The sequence below is a fragment of the Syngnathus floridae genome, unplaced genomic scaffold, assembly GCF_059516105.1.
Source record: "Syngnathus floridae isolate MCC-2025c unplaced genomic scaffold, RoL_Sflo_1.0 HiC_scaffold_188, whole genome shotgun sequence".
In the NCBI taxonomy this organism is placed as follows: Eukaryota; Metazoa; Chordata; class Actinopteri; order Syngnathiformes; family Syngnathidae; genus Syngnathus; species Syngnathus floridae.
Genome location: NW_028284189.1, coordinates 1 through 18,289, shown reverse-complemented (window position 1 = coordinate 18,289; position 18,289 = coordinate 1). Strand labels below are relative to the sequence as shown.

Below are 18,289 nucleotides of genomic sequence, written 5' to 3'. Positions count from 1 at the left end.
GGCGTGGCTCGCAGCAGGAAGTAGGAAAATGGCGGCGATGTTGACAAAGACACAGCGGATGGTAACATACGACTAACAAGAGAAATATTTTTATTTTCTGCTTGCAACTGGACCGTCCAGAGCGTACACGGTAAGTACAACTCATCGTTTTTAAAAAGAAGTACTTTTGTTGCCCTGAAAAGCGAGTGAGCGTGGCGTTTGTGGGGGACGTCGAATTTCGACGATTCTTTCTGGTCAACGGTTGTAAATGATTGTGTTGATTAAAAAAGAAAACTTGATGTAACTCTACTTTTAACTGCCGTTTCAGATAGATTTGGAATTGCATCACATCCAATTTTGCCTAGAGCGTACACGGTAAGTAACACTCGTTGTGTTTAAGGAGATTTACGTTTGTAATAGCAGAAGTGTAGCCGCGTTGCGTTGTACGTGTGAATGTTGGTCCGGGCGAAATGTTAATGTTTAATTTCATTCCTTTAGGTTCCACGGTGTTTGTTGGCTGCAAGTTTTCCACTGCAAGAAGAGGCTCATATCATTGACCAGGAGCGAGCTACAATGGTGAGTAGCCATAACATTTATGTTAAACACTTCCTATTTCATGTCTAACAGTACTTGATTTAACAAATAACCATAAATAAATACAGTGTGGGCACTGAAGTTAACATATGTGATTATACTGCCTAATCTGTCACCGAGTAGATTGTTGCAAAGTAATATAAGATCCAAAGTTGTAATTCAGAATAGTTTTCAAAAGAAGGCCATTAGAATTATATACAAGTCTGATTACCCCGAACAAGCTATTAATTAAATCACAAATTCTTCAATTCAAAGATTTGGTAGATTATCAGACAAATAATGTCTAACAGTAATTGATTTAACACATCACGATAAGTAGATTGAGTGTGGGCACTCTCAAGTTAACATATGTGATTATACTGCCTAATCTGTTACAGAGTATGTTGTTGCCAAGTAATGTAGAATAGATCCAAAGTAGTAATCCAGAATAGTTTTGAAGAGGCCATTAGAATGATAAACAAATCTGATTACCTTGAACATAATAACAAGCTAAGTGTTTAATATGTCCTATGAAGTCAAAATTGGGCACCATCATGTGGTGAAATTTGGAATTGCATCACATCCAATTTTGCCTGGGAACAAACAGATTACATAAATCTTAGTTTTGAATAAGCCACTCCTTCTCAAACAAGTAAACTCTGCCCATTTTGCGCAGTAGATGTTCTGTTAATATCTAGTATTTATACAAAGTCATAATTTAAATTGCTTTCAACCTTCATTCATCGGTTCAACCAACATTACTCGCTCTTCTTACCAACGTATTGATTTAACTAAGCGTTTAATACTTCCTATCAGGTCTCAAATCGAGATTTGGCAAAATACAATTTCAGCAAATCCAATTTTGCCAGGGAACAAAAATAGATTAAATAAACTAAATAAGTCCTCTTCCCATTAAATAAATCAGAAAAGTCTGTCTTGTAACCAGTCCTCTTCAAACAAGTAAAGTCTGCCCATTTTGTGCCGTAGATTTTGTGTCTATGCCTAGTATTTAAACAAAATCATAATTTAAACGACTTCTTTCCTTCATTCACTTTGGAAATTTGGAATTGCAGCAAATCGAATTTTGGCAGGGAACAAAAATAGATCAATTAAACTAAATAAGTCTTCTTCCCATTAAATAAATTAAAAAAGTCTGTCTTGTAACCAGTCCTTTTCAAACAAGTAAAGTCTGCCCATTTTGTGCCGTCGATTTTGTGTTAATGCCTAGTATTTATACAAAATCATAATTTAAAGGACTTCATTCCTTCATTCACTTTGGAAATTTGGAATTGCAGCACATCAAATTTTGCCTGGGAAGAAAAGTAGATTAAATAAATTTAATAAGTCTTACTACTTCCCATTAAATAAATTAAATACGTCTTACTTGTTCCCACTCCTTTTCAAAACAGTAGTTTAAAACGAGGGCCCTTCACTCAATCTTTAACCTCAACCCCGCACGTTGTGTTGTATCTGTGAATGTTGGTTGTGGCCAAATGATAGTTTTCTTTCATTCGTTTAGGTTCCAAGAAAACTTGATGTAACTCTACTTTTAACTGCCGTTTCAGATAAGCGGGTATTACGTCGCAGTCAAATGCCGCGGATATGACGTAATTGCCCGAACCTCCGCCAAAATTCAAATCTGTTGGCGCGATGGCCGTGAGCCACTGAGCAGCGACGATTATCAACAGAAATATCTTTATTTTCTGCTTGCAACTGGACCGTCTAGAGCGTACACGGTAAGTAACACTCATTGTGTTTAAGGAGATTTACGTTTGTAATAGCAGAAGTGTAGCCGCGTTGCGTTGTACGTGTGAAAATTGGTCGAGGCGAAATGTTAATGTTTAATTTCATTCCTTTAGGTTCCACGGTGTTTGTTGGCTGCAAGTTTTCCACTGCAAGAAGAGGCTCGTATCATTGACCAGGAGCGAGCTACAATGGTGAGTAGCCATAACATTTATGTTAAACACTTCCTATTTCATGTCTAACAGTACTTGATTTAACAAATAACCATAAATAAATACAGTGTGGGCACTGAAGTTAACATATGTGATTATACTGCCTAATCTGTCACGGAGTAGATTGTTGCAAAGTAATATAAGATCCAAAGTTGTAATTCAGAATAGTTTTCAAAAGAAGGCCATTAGAATTATATACAAGTCTGATTACCCTGAACAAGCTATTAATTAAATCACAAATTCTTCAATTCAAAGATTTGGTAGATTATCAGACAAATAATGTCTAACAGTAATTGATTTAACACATCACGATAAGTAGATTGAGTGTGGGCACTCTCAAGTTAACATATGTGATTATACTGCCTAATCTGTTACAGAGTATGTTGTTGCCAAGTAATGTAGAATAGATCCAAAGTAGTAATCCAGAATAGTTTTGAAGAGGCCATTAGAATGATAAACAAATCTGATTACCTTGAACATAATAACAAGCTAAGTGTTTAATATGTCCTATGAAGTCAAAATTGGGCACCATCATGTGGTGAAATTTGGAATTGCATCACATCCAATTTTGCCTGGGAACAAACAGATTACATAAATCTTAGTTTTGAATAAGCCACTCCTTCTCAAACAAGTAAACTCTGCCCATTTTGCGCAGTAGATGTTCTGTTAATATCTAGTATTTATACAAAGTCATAATTTAAATTGCTTTCAACCTTCATTCATCGGTTCAACCAACATTACTCGCTCTTATTACCAACTTGTATTGATTTAACTAAGCGTTTAATACTTCCTATCAGGTCTCAAATCGAGATTTGGCAAAATACAATTTCAGCAAATCCAATTTTGCCAGGGAACAAAAATAGATTAAATAAACTAAATAAGTCCTCTTCCCATTAAATAAATCAGAAAAGTCTGTCTTGTAACCAGTCCTCTTCAAACAAGTAAAGTCTGCCCATTTTGTGCCGTAGATTTTGTGTCTATGCCTAGTATTTAAACAAAATCATAATTTAAACGACTTCTTTCCTTCATTCACTTTGGAAATTTGGAATTGCAGCAAATCGAATTTTGGCAGGGAACAAAAATAGATCAATTAAACTAAATAAGTCTTCTTCCCATTAAATAAATTTAAAAAGTCTGTCTTGTAACCAGTCCTTTTCAAACAAGTAAAGTCTGCCCATTTTGTGCCGTCGATTTTGTGTTAATGCCTAGTATTTATACAAAATCATAATTTAAAGGACTTCATTCCTTCATTCACTTTGGAAATTTGGAATTGCAGCACATCAAATTTTGCCTGGGAAGAAAAGTAGATTAAATAAATTTAATAAGTCTTACTACTTCCCATTAAATAAATTAAATACGTCTTACTTGTTCCCACTCCTTTTCAAAACAGTAGTTTAAAACGAGGGCCCTTCACTCAATCTTTAACCTCAACCCCGCACGTTGTGTTGTATCTGTGAATGTTGGTTGTGGCCAAATGATAGTTTTCTTTCATTCGTTTAGGTTCCAAGAAAACTTGATGTAACTCTACTTTTAACTGCCGTTTCAGATAAGCGGGTATTACGTCGCAGTCAAATGCCGCGGATATGACGTAATTGCCCGAACCTCCGCCAAAATTCAAATCTGTTGGCGCGATGGCCGTGAGCCACTGAGCAGCGACGATTATCAACAGAAATATCTTTATTTTCTGCTTGCAACTGGACCGTCTAGAGCGTACACGGTAAGTAACACTCATTGTGTTTAAGGAGATTTACGTTTGTAATAGCAGAAGTGTAGCCGCGTTGCGTTGTACGTGTGAAAATTGGTCGAGGCGAAATGTTAATGTTTAATTTCATTCCTTTAGGTTCCACGGTGTTTGTTGGCTGCAAGTTTTCCACTGCAAGAAGAGGCTCGTATCATTGACCAGGAGCGAGCTACAATGGTGAGTAGCCATAACATTTATGTTAAACACTTCCTATTTCATGTCTAACAGTACTTGATTTAACAAATAACCATAAATAAATACAGTGTGGGCACTGAAGTTAACATATGTGATTATACTGCCTAATCTGTCACGGAGTAGATTGTTGCAAAGTAATATAAGATCCAAAGTTGTAATTCAGAATAGTTTTCAAAAGAAGGCCATTAGAATTATATACAAGTCTGATTACCCTGAACAAGCTATTAATTAAATCACAAATTCTTCAATTCAAAGATTTGGTAGATTATCAGACAAATAATGTCTAACAGTAATTGATTTAACACATCACGATAAGTAGATTGAGTGTGGGCACTCTCAAGTTAACATATGTGATTATACTGCCTAATCTGTTACAGAGTATGTTGTTGCCAAGTAATGTAGAATAGATCCAAAGTAGTAATCCAGAATAGTTTTGAAGAGGCCATTAGAATGATAAACAAATCTGATTACCTTGAACATAATAACAAGCTAAGTGTTTAATATGTCCTATGAAGTCAAAATTGGGCACCATCATGTGGTGAAATTTGGAATTGCATCACATCCAATTTTGCCTGGGAACAAACAGATTACATAAATCTTAGTTTTGAATAAGCCACTCCTTCTCAAACAAGTAAACTCTGCCCATTTTGCGCAGTAGATGTTCTGTTAATATCTAGTATTTATACAAAGTCATAATTTAAATTGCTTTCAACCTTCATTCATCGGTTCAACCAACATTACTCGCTCTTATTACCAACTTGTATTGATTTAACTAAGCGTTTAATACTTCCTATCAGGTCTCAAATCGAGATTTGGCAAAATACAATTTCAGCAAATCCAATTTTGCCAGGGAACAAAAATAGATTAAATAAACTAAATAAGTCCTCTTCCCATTAAATAAATCAGAAAAGTCTGTCTTGTAACCAGTCCTCTTCAAACAAGTAAAGTCTGCCCATTTTGTGCCGTAGATTTTGTGTCTATGCCTAGTATTTAAACAAAATCATAATTTAAACGACTTCTTTCCTTCATTCACTTTGGAAATTTGGAATTGCAGCAAATCGAATTTTGGCAGGGAACAAAAATAGATCAATTAAACTAAATAAGTCTTCTTCCCATTAAATAAATTAAAAAAGTCTGTCTTGTAACCAGTCCTTTTCAAACAAGTAAAGTCTGCCCATTTTGTGCCGTCGATTTTGTGTTAATGCCTAGTATTTATACAAAATCATAATTTAAAGGACTTCATTCCTTCATTCACTTTGGAAATTTGGAATTGCAGCACATCAAATTTTGCCTGGGAAGAAAAGTAGATTAAATAAATTTAATAAGTCTTACTACTTCCCATTAAATAAATTAAATACGTCTTACTTGTTCCCACTCCTTTTCAAAACAGTAGTTTAAAACGAGGGCCCTTCACTCAATCTTTAACCCCAACCCCGCACGTTGTGTTGTATCTGTGAATGTTGGTTGTGGCCAAATGATAGTTTTCTTTCATTCGTTTAGGTTCCAAGAAAACTTGATGTAACTCTACTTTTAACTGCCGTTTCAGATAAGCGGGTATTACGTCGCAGTCATGTGCCGTGGATATGACGTAATTGCCCGAACCTCCGCCAAAATTCAAATCTGTTGGCGCGATGGCCGTGAGCCACTGAGCAGCGACGATTATCAACAGAAATATCTTTATTTTCTGCTTGCAACTGGACCGTCTAGAGCGTACACGGTAAGTAACACTCATTGTGTTTAAGGAGATTTACGTTTGTAATAGCAGAAGTGTAGCCGCGTTGCGTTGTACGTGTGAAAATTGGTCGAGGCGAAATGTTAATGTTTAATTTCATTCCTTTAGGTTCCACGGTGTTTGTTGGCTGCAAGTTTTCCACTGCAAGAAGAGGCTCGTATCATTGACCAGGAGCGAGCTACAATGGTGAGTAGCCATAACATTTATGTTAAACACTTCCTATTTCATGTCTAACAGTACTTGATTTAACAAATAACCATAAATAAATACAGTGTGGGCACTGAAGTTAACATATGTGATTATACTGCCTAATCTGTCACGGAGTAGATTGTTGCAAAGTAATATAAGATCCAAAGTTGTAATTCAGAATAGTTTTCAAAAGAAGGCCATTAGAATTATATACAAGTCTGATTACCCTGAACAAGCTATTAATTAAATCACAAATTCTTCAATTCAAAGATTTGGTAGATTATCAGACAAATAATGTCTAACAGTAATTGATTTAACACATCACGATAAGTAGATTGAGTGTGGGCACTCTCAAGTTAACATATGTGATTATACTGCCTAATCTGTTACAGAGTATGTTGTTGCCAAGTAATGTAGAATAGATCCAAAGTAGTAATCCAGAATAGTTTTGAAGAGGCCATTAGAATGATAAACAAATCTGATTACCTTGAACATAATAACAAGCTAAGTGTTTAATATGTCCTATGAAGTCAAAATTGGGCACCATCATGTGGTGAAATTTGGAATTGCATCACATCCAATTTTGCCTGGGAACAAACAGATTACATAAATCTTAGTTTTGAATAAGCCACTCCTTCTCAAACAAGTAAACTCTGCCCATTTTGCGCAGTAGATGTTCTGTTAATATCTAGTATTTATACAAAGTCATAATTTAAATTGCTTTCAACCTTCATTCATCGGTTCAACCAACATTACTCGCTCTTATTACCAACTTGTATTGATTTAACTAAGCGTTTAATACTTCCTATCAGGTCTCAAATCGAGATTTGGCAAAATACAATTTCAGCAAATCCAATTTTGCCAGGGAACAAAAATAGATTAAATAAACTAAATAAGTCCTCTTCCCATTAAATAAATCAGAAAAGTCTGTCTTGTAACCAGTCCTCTTCAAACAAGTAAAGTCTGCCCATTTTGTGCCGTAGATTTTGTGTCTATGCCTAGTATTTAAACAAAATCATAATTTAAACGACTTCTTTCCTTCATTCACTTTGGAAATTTGGAATTGCAGCAAATCGAATTTTGGCAGGGAACAAAAATAGATCAATTAAACTAAATAAGTCTTCTTCCCATTAAATAAATTAAAAAAGTCTGTCTTGTAACCAGTCCTTTTCAAACAAGTAAAGTCTGCCCATTTTGTGCCGTCGATTTTGTGTTAATGCCTAGTATTTATACAAAATCATAATTTAAAGGACTTCATTCCTTCATTCACTTTGGAAATTTGGAATTGCAGCACATCAAATTTTGCCTGGGAAGAAAAGTAGATTAAATAAATTTAATAAGTCTTACTACTTCCCATTAAATAAATTAAATACGTCTTACTTGTTCCCACTCCTTTTCAAAACAGTAGTTTAAAACGAGGGCCCTTCACTCAATCTTTAACCCCAACCCCGCACGTTGTGTTGTATCTGTGAATGTTGGTTGTGGCCAAATGATAGTTTTCTTTCATTCGTTTAGGTTCCAAGAAAACTTGATGTAACTCTACTTTTAACTGCCGTTTCAGATAAGTGGGTATTACGTCGCAGTCATGTGCCGTGGATATGACGTAATTGCCCGAACCTCCGCCAAAATTCAAATCTGTTGGCGCGATGGCCGTGAGCCACTGAGCAGCGACGATTATCAACAGAAATATCTTTATTTTCTGCTTGCAACTGGACCGTCTAGAGCGTACACGGTAAGTAACACTCATTGTGTTTAAGGAGATTTACGTTTGTAATAGCAGAAGTGTAGCCGCGTTGCGTTGTACGTGTGAAAATTGGTCGAGGCGAAATGTTAATGTTTAATTTCATTCCTTTAGGTTCCACGGTGTTTGTTGGCTGCAAGTTTTCCACTGCAAGAAGAGGCTCGTATCATTGACCAGGAGCGAGCTACAATGGTGAGTAGCCATAACATTTATGTTAAACACTTCCTATTTCATGTCTAACAGTACTTGATTTAACAAATAACCATAAATAAATACAGTGTGGGCACTGAAGTTAACATATGTGATTATACTGCCTAATCTGTCACGGAGTAGATTGTTGCAAAGTAATATAAGATCCAAAGTTGTAATTCAGAATAGTTTTCAAAAGAAGGCCATTAGAATTATATACAAGTCTGATTACCCTTAACATAACAACAAGCTATTAATTAAATCACAAATTCTTCAATTCAAAGATTTGGTAGATTATCAGACAAATAATGTCTAACAGTAATTGATTTAACACATCACGATAAGTAGATTGAGTGTGGGCACTCTCAAGTTAACAGATATGATTATACTGCCTAATCTGTTACAGAGTATGTTGTTGCCAAGTAATGTAGAATAGATCCAAAGTAGTAATCCAGAATAGTTTTGAAGAGGCCATTAGAATAATAAACAAATCTGATTACCTTGAACATAATAACAAGCTAAGTGTTTAATATGTCCTATGAAGTCAAAATTGGGCACCATCATGTGGTGAAATTTGGAATTGCATCACATCCAATTTTGCCTGGGAACAAACAGATTAAATAAATCTTAGTTTTGAATAAGCCACTCCTTCTCAAACAAGTAAACTCTGCCCATTTCGCGCAGTAGATGTTCTGTTAATATCTAGTATTTATACAAAGTCATAATTTAAATTGCTTTCAACCTTCATTCATCGGTTCAACCAACATTACTCGCTCTTATTACCAACTTGTATTGATTTAACTAAGCGTTTAATACTTCCTATCAGGTCTCAAGGCAAGATTTGGCAAAATACAATTTCAGCAAATCCAATTTTGCCAGGGAACAAAAATAGATTAAATAAACTAAATAAGTCTTCTTCCCATTAAATAAATCAGAAAGGTCTGTCTTGTAACCAGTCCTCTTCAAACAAGTAAAGTCTGCCCATTTTGTGCCGTAGATTTTGTGTCTATGCCTAGTATTTAAACAAAATCATAATTTAAACGACTTCTTTCCTTCATTCACTTTGGAAATTTGGAATTGCAGCAAATCGAATTTTGCCAGGGAACAAAAATAGATCAATTAAACTAAATAAGTCTTCTTCCCATTAAATAAATTAAAAAAGTCTGTCTTGTAACCAGTCCTTTTCAAACAAGTAAAGTCTGCCCATTTTGTGCCGTCGATTTTGTGTTAATGCCTAGTATTTATACAAAATCATAATTTAAAGGACTTCATTCCTTCATTCACTTTGGAAATTTGGAATTGCAGCACATCAAATTTTGCCTGGGAAGAAAAGTAGATTAAATAAATTTAATAAGTCTTACTACTTCCCATTAAATAAATTAAATACGTCTTACTTGTTCCCACTCCTTTACAAAAAAGTAGTTTAAAACGAGGTCCCTTCACTCAACCTTTAACCCTATTTATTCACCTTCTAGGCTAAGTGTTAAAGGCTAAGTGTTAAAGGCTAAGTGTTAAAGGCTAAGTGTTAGAGGCTAAGTGCCAGAGGCTAGGCGCCAGAGGCGAGTTTTTGTGGGCTGAAGTTTTAGTGGGGTTAGTGTGAATACAATCCAAAAGAATACAACAGAATACAATACAATAGAATATAATACATAGATTAAATTCAATAGCTCTTACTACTTCCCATTAAATAAATTAAATACGTCTTACTTGTTCCCAATCCTTTTCAAAAAAGTAGTTTAAAACGAGGGCCCTTCACTCAACCTTTAACCTCAACCCCGCACGTCACATTGTGTTGTATCTGTGAATGTTGGTTGTGGCCAAATGATAGTTTTCTTTCATTCGTTTAGGTTCCACGGTGTTTGTTGGCTATGTTTTCCACTGTCAGAAGGATGAAAATACAAAGTACAACGATTGGACGTGGGCGAAGACGTCACCGGTGAGTCCTTCCTTCCTATTTATTTACCTTCTAGATGCTAGAGGCTAAGTGTTAGAGGCTAAGTGTTAGAGGCTAAGTGTTAAACACAATACGAACAACACAACGATACTGCACTGAACAACACGATACCGCACTGAGAAACACGATACCGCACTGAACAACACGATACCGCACTGAACAACACCATGCCGCACTGAACACCATGCCACACTGAACAACACCATCCCGCACTGAACAACACCATGCCGCACTAAACAACACCATGCCGCACTGAACAACACCATGCCTCACTGAACGACACCATGCCGCACTGAAAGACACCATGCCGCACTGAACGACACCATGCCGCACTGAAAGACACCATCCCGCACTGAACACCATGCCGCACTGAACAACACCATCCTGCACTGAACAACACCATCCCGCACTGAACAACACCATGCCGCACTGAACATTATGCCGCACTGAACATTATGCCGCACTGAACAACACCATGCCGCACTGAACAACACCATGCCGCACTGAACAACATTATGCCGCACTGAACAACACCATGCCGCACTAAACAACACCATGCCGCACTGAACAACACCATGCCGCACTGAACAACATTATGCCGCACTGAACAACACCATGCCGCACTGAACAACACCATCCTGCACTGAACAACACCATTCCGCATTGAACACCATGCCGCACTGAACAACACCATCCCGCACTGAACAACACCATCCCGCACTGAACAACACCATGCCGCACTGAACAACATTATGCCGCACTGAACAACATTATGCCGCACTGAACAACACCATGCCGCACTGAACAACACCATGCCGCACTGAACAACACCATGCCGCACTGAACAACATTATAACGCACTGAACAACACCATCCCGCACTGAACAACACCATGCCGCACTAAACAACATTATGCCGCACTGAACAACATTATGCCGAAATGAACAACACCATGCCGCACTGAACAACACCATGCCGCACTGAACAACACCATCCTGCACTGAACAACACCATCCCGCACTGAACAACACCATGCCGCACTGAACAACACCATGCCGCACTGAACAACACCATGCCGCAATGAACAACACCATCCCGCACTGAACAACATTATGCCGCACTGAACAACATTATGCCGCACTGAACAACACCATGCCGCACTGAACAACACCATGCCGCACTGAACAACACCATCCTGCACTGAACAACACCATCCCGCACTGAACAACACCATGCCGCACTGAACAACATTATGGCGCACTGAACAACATTATGCCGCACTGAACAACACCATGCCGCACTGAACAACACCATGCCGCACTGAACAACACCATGCCGCAATGAACAACACCATCCCGCACTGAACAACACCATGCCGCACTGAGCAACACCATGCCGCACTGAACAACACCATCCTGCACTGAACAACACCATGCTGCACTGAACAACACCATTCCGCACTGAACAACACCATGCCGCACTGAACAACATTACGCTGCACTGAACAACACCATGCCGCACTGAACAACACCATGCCGCACTGAACAACACCATGCCGCATTGAACAACACCATGCCGCATTGAACAACACCATGCCGCACTGAACAACACCATCCTGCACTGAACAACACCATGCCGCATTGAACAACACCATCCTGCACTGAACAACACCATCCCGCACTGAACAACACCATCCCGCATTGAACAACACCATCCTGCACTGAACAACACCATGCCGCACTGAACACCATGCCGCACTGAACAACACCATTCCGCACTGAACAACACCATGCCGCACTGAACAACACCATCCTGCACTGAACAACACCATCCCGCACTGAACAACACCATGCCGCATTGAACAACACCATCCTGCACTGAACAACACCATCCTGCACTGAACAACACCATGCCGCACTGAACAACACCATGCCGCACTGAACAACACCATGCCGCACTGAACAACACCATGCCGCACTGAACAACATTATGCCGCACTGAACAACATTATGTCGCACTGAACAACACCATGCCGCACTGAACAACACCATGCCGCACTGAACAACATTATGCCGCACTGAAAAACACCATGCCGCACTGAACAACACCATCCCGCACTGAACAACACCATGCCGCATTGAACAACACCATGCCGCACTGAACAACACCATGCTGCACTGAACAACATTATGCTGCACTGAACAACACGATCCTGCATTGAACAACACCATGCCGCACTGAACAACAACATCCTGCACTGAACAACACCATCCTGTACTGAACAACACCACCCCGCACTGAACAACACGATCCCGCATTGAACACCATCCCGCACTGAACAACACCATGCCGCACTGAACAACACCATTCCGCACTGAACAACACCATGCCGCACTGAACAACACCATGCCGCACTGAACAACACCATGCCGCACTGAACAACACCATGCCGCACTGAACAACATTATGCCGCACTGAACAACACCATGCCGCACTGAACAACACCATCCCGCACTGAACAACACCATGCCGCATTGAACAACACCATGCCGCACTGAACAACACCATCCTGCACTGAACAACACCATCCCGCACTAAACAACACCATGCCGCACTGAACAACATTATGGCGCACTGGACAACATTATGCCGCACTGAACAACACCATGCCGCACTGAACAACACCATGCCGCACTGAACAACACCATGCCGCACTGAACAACACCATGCCGCACTGAACAACATTATGCCGCACTGAACAACACCATGCCGCACTGAACAACACCATGCCGCACTGAACAACACGATCCCGCATTGAACAACACCATCCTGCACTGAACAACACCATGCCGCACTGAACAACACCATGCCGCACTGAACAACACCATTCCGCACTGAACAACACCATGCCGCACTGAACGACACCATCCTGCACTGAACAACACCATCCCGCACTGAACAACACCATGCCGCATTAAACAACACCATGCCGCACTGAACAACACCATCCTGCACTGAACAACACCATGCCGCACTGAACAACACCATGCCGCACTGAACAACACCATGCCGCACTGAACAACATTATGCCGCACTGAACAACATTATGCCGCACTAAACAACATTATGTCGCACTGAACAACACCATGCCGCACTGAACAACACCATGCTGCACTGAACAACATTATGCCGCACTGAACAACACGATCCCGCATTGAACAACACCATCCCGCAGTGAACAACACCATGCCGCATTGAACAACACCATGCCGCACTGAACAACACCATGCTGCACTGAACAACATTATGCTGCACTGAACAACACGATCCTGCATTGAACAACACCATGCCGCACTGAACAACACCATCCTGCACTGAACAACACCATGCCGCACTGAACAACACCATGCCGCACTGAACAACATTATGCCGCACTGAAAAACACCATGCCGCACTGAACAACACCATCCCGCACTGAACAACACCATGCCGCATTGAACAACACCATGCCGCACTGAACAACACCATGCTGCACTGAACAACATTATGCTGCACTGAACAACACGATCCTGCATTGAACAACACCATGCCGCACTGAACAACACCATCCTGCACTGAACAACACCATCCTGCACTGAACAACACCACCCCGCACTGAACAACACGATCCCGCATTGAACAACACCATCCCGCACTGAACAACACCATGCCGCACTGAACAACACCATTCCGCACTGAACAACACCATGCCGCACTGAACAACACCATGCCGCACTGAACAACACCATGCCGCACTGAACAACACCATGCCGCACTGAACAACATTATGCCGCACTGAACAACACCATGCCGCACTGAACAACACCATCCCGCACTGAACAACACCATGCCGCATTGAACAACACCATGCCGCACTGAACAACACCATCCTGCACTGAACAACACCATCCCGCACTGAACAACACCATGCCGCACTGAACAACATTATGGCGCACTGGACAACATTATGCCGCACTGAACAACACCATGCCGCACTGAACAACACCATGCCGCACTGAACAACACCATGCCGCACTGAACAACACCATGCCGCACTGAACAACATTATGCCGCACTGAACAACACCATGCCGCACTGAACAACACCATGCCGCACTGAACAACACGATCCCGCATTGAACAACACCATCCTGCACTGAACAACACCATGCCGCACTGAACAACACCATGCCGCACTGAACAACACCATTCCGCACTGAACAACACCATGCCGCACTGAACAACACCATCCTGCACTGAACAACACCATCCCGCACTGAACAACACCATGCCACATTGAACAACACCATGCCGCACTGAACAACACCATCCTGCACTGAACAACACCATGCCGCACTGAACAACACCATGCCGCACTGAACAACACCATGCCGCACTGAACAACATTATGCCGCACTGAACAACATTATGCCGCACTAAACAACATTATGTCGCACTGAACAACACCATGCCGCACTGAACAACACCATGCTGCACTGAACAACATTATGCCGCACTGAACAACACGATCCCGCATTGAACAACACCATCCCGCAGTGAACAACACCATGCCGCATTGAACAACACCATGCCGCACTGAACAACACCATGCTGCACTGAACAACATTATGCTGCACTGAACAACACGATCCTGCATTGAACAACACCATGCCGCACTGAACAACACCATCCTGCACTGAACAACACCTTTCCACACTGAACAACACCATGCCGCACTGAACAACATTATGCCGCACTGAACAACACCATGCCGCACTGAACAACACCATGCCGCACTGAACAACACCATGCCGCACTGAACAACACCATGCCGCAATGAACAACACCATCCCGCACTGAACAACACCATGCCGCATTGAACAACACCATGCCGCACTGAACAACACCATCCCGCACTGAACAACACCACCCCGCACTGAACAACACGATCCCGCATTGAACAACACCATCCCGGACTGAACAACACCATGCCGCACTGAACAACACCATTCCGCACTGAACAACACCATGCCGCACTGAACAACACCATGCCGCACTGAACAACACCATGCCGCACTGAACAACACCATGCCGCACTGAACAACATTATGCCGCACTGAACAACACCATGCCGCACTGAACAACACCATCCCGCACTGAACAACACCATGCCGCATTGAACAACACCGTGCCGCACTGAACAACACCATCCTGCACTCAACAACACCATCCCGCACTGAACAACACCATGCCGCACTGAACAACATTATGGCGCACTGAACAACATTATGCCGCACTGAACAACACCATGCCGCACTGAACAACACCATGCCGCACTGAACAACACCATGCCGCACTGAACAACATTATGCCGCACTGAACAACATTATGCCGCACTGAACAACACCATGCCGCACTGAACAACACCATGCCGCACTGAACAACACCATGCCGCACTGAACAACACGACGTCGCACTGAACAACACGACGCCGCACAGAACAACACGACGCCGCACAGAATAACACAATACCGCACAGAACAACACAATACCGCACAAACAGTTTTAGATAATATTACGTCGCAGTCATGTGACGCGGACATGACGTCAATAGGCGGAACTCACGGCAAAATTATAATCCGTGGGCGTGGCTTGCAACAGGAAGTAGGAAAGCGGCAGTTCTGGCAAACAAGACACAGCTGTTAGTAACACGATGACTAACAAGGCAAATATTTTTGTTTTCAGCTTGCAACTTGACCGTCTAGAGCGTACAAGGTAATTACAACTGTTTTTTTTTAGCCCTGAGAAGCGAGGGAGTGTGGCGTTTGGGAGGAATGTCGAACTCGGCGTCTGCTTCCAGCCACAGACGCCAAATTTCGACGATTATTTCGACTGGTCAACGGTTGTAAATTATTGCGTTGACTAAAAACTTTATTTAACTCTACTCTTAACTTTGCCGTTTCAGATATGCGGGTATTACACCGCGGAAATGACGTCAATAGGCTGAACTCTCGCCAAAATTCAAATCTGTGGGCGCAATGGCCTTGAGCGAGACACCGGATACAAACACGACGATTATCAACAGAAATATCTTTATTTTCCGCTTGCAAGTGGACCGTCTAGAGCGTACACGGTAAGTACAACTCATTGTGTTTAAAAAGATTTACGTTTGTGTAGTTTGCGTTGCGTTGTATCTGTGAATGTTGGTTGAGGCTAAATGTTAATGTTTAATTTCATTCCTTTAGGTTCCACGGTGTTTGTTGGCTGTATGTTTTCCACTGCAAGAAGAGGCTCGTATCATTGACCAGCAGGAGCTACAATGGTGAGTACCCCTTTCGTCTTCCATTTATGTTAAACACTTCCTATTTCATGTCTAACAGTACTCGATTTAACAAATAACCATAAATAAATACAGTGTGGGCAGTCACGTTAACATATGTGATTATCCTGCCTAATATGTTTATCACAAATATGTCACTAATCACTAATATGTTTATTTGTTTATCACAACACCTTTGGACCTTCAGCAATCGATTATTTACCTTCATCTACATAGAGACAGAACGATGGTGTCTTAAACATCTCATTCATTTCACCAAATAAGTTCACGCAGGTGGATAACGGCCGTCTCGGTCACGCTATGTTGCGTGATGCAGTTTTGAAGAACCAAATGCATTTATTCAATGAATAAGTCAAGCTAGTTCTATGTTTATGATGTTGTAAGTTACGGTACCGATTGAAGTTGAGTTCGAAGCCAGTGGAAAACAGCGCTGCGTTTGTGCTCTCCAGGTACAAATGTTGTGATCTCTGACTGACGACCGGGCGAGACTCGAGTAAGAGATGTCCAAACGAGCTCCGGCAGGGCGGGCCAAGGCGGAGCGAACGGACGCCCTTCAGGCCGCCAATGACGAGCTGAGAACCAAACTGATGGACGTCCAGTTAGAACTTCAGCAGGAGAAGAACAAGGTGAAAACCTCAACAGACAGACACTGCCTGCCTCCCTGCCTGCCTCCCTGCCTGCCTCCCTGCCTGCCTCCCTCCCTCCCAGTTTTCCCGATGTAGATTAGACATGCGTGTGCCATGACTGTGTCAGCCTACATCAACAAATGCACCGAGGACGTCAGCACCACTAAGAATATCATCACCCGGGGCAACCAACGACCCTGGATGACTGAGGAGGTACGTCAAACGCTACGAGCGCGGAACTCTGCCTTCAAGTCTGGCGACAAGGAGACACTGAGGACAGCGAGAGCCAACTTGAACCGTGCCATCAGGATAGCGAAGCGAGACCGCAGTCGAAAATTTCAGGATCGTTTCCACGACGTCAAAAACATCAGGAGTATGTGGCAAGGCATACGGGCGATTACAAACTACAACTCACCCTCCCCCCCCCCGGTGGGTGTAGTTGATGCTGACTTTCTAAATGGTCTAAATAACTTCTTTGGGAGGTTCGAGGCACTAAACGGCACTCCAGCAGTTAAAACTGTCCCCCATCAGGAAGAGGAGGTACTCTGCCTTGACTCCGCCGATGTGTTGAAGACCCTGAGGAGAGTCAACCCCTGTAAGGCCCCTGGCCCCGACAACATTCCTGGGCGTGTGTTCAGGGAATGTGCAAGTCATCTGGCTGGGGTCATCACAGACATTTTTAACACCTCGCTGGGCCAAGCCACAGTGCCGGCGTGCTTTAAGACTGCCTCCATCATTCCGGTGCCGAAGAAACCTCAAATCACCTCATTTAATGATTACCGGCCTGTTGCACTGACTCCGGTTATGATGAAGTGCTTCGAAAGGCTGCTTAAAGGTCACATCGTTTCCAGACTCCCCCTATTATTTGACCCGTTCCAGTTTGCCGACCGGCAAAACCGCTCCACTCAGGACGCCATCTCCTCCGTTCTTCACCTGAGCCTGGCTCACCTGGAGGAGAAGAACACCCATGTGCGGAGGCTGTTCCTGGACTTCAGCTCAGCGTTTAACACCATCATCCCACAGCATCTGGTAGGAAA

General features: G+C 41.9%; 1 protein-coding gene across 4 annotated transcripts; it reads left to right on the top strand.

The window, feature by feature from the left end:
• On the top strand, positions 1-18,116 carry LOC148377413 (uncharacterized). 4 transcript variants are annotated; one of them, XM_088368243.1, is made up of 16 exons: positions 1-130; positions 308-354; positions 478-555; positions 2,118-2,288; positions 2,412-2,489; positions 4,054-4,224; positions 4,348-4,425; positions 5,990-6,160; positions 6,284-6,361; positions 7,926-8,096; positions 8,220-8,297; positions 10,142-10,230; positions 16,032-16,061; positions 16,252-16,419; positions 16,532-16,608; positions 17,076-18,116. In XM_088368243.1, exons 3-14 carry the CDS (start codon positions 553-555, stop codon positions 16,277-16,279), a joined length of 1,146 nt encoding a protein of 381 aa, XP_088224369.1. In that variant the 5' UTR covers positions 1-130; positions 308-354; positions 478-552; the 3' UTR covers positions 16,280-16,419; positions 16,532-16,608; positions 17,076-18,116. The 4 variants fall into 4 exon arrangements, with proteins under 4 accessions (XP_088224369.1, XP_088224370.1, XP_088224368.1 ...); XM_088368244.1 differs by lacking the exon at positions 16,032-16,061; XM_088368242.1 differs by lacking the exons at positions 16,032-16,061; positions 16,252-16,419; positions 16,532-16,608; positions 17,076-18,116 and adding an exon at positions 16,086-16,238 and having other exon boundaries at positions 312-354.
• The last annotated feature ends 173 nt before the right edge of the window (positions 18,117-18,289 follow it).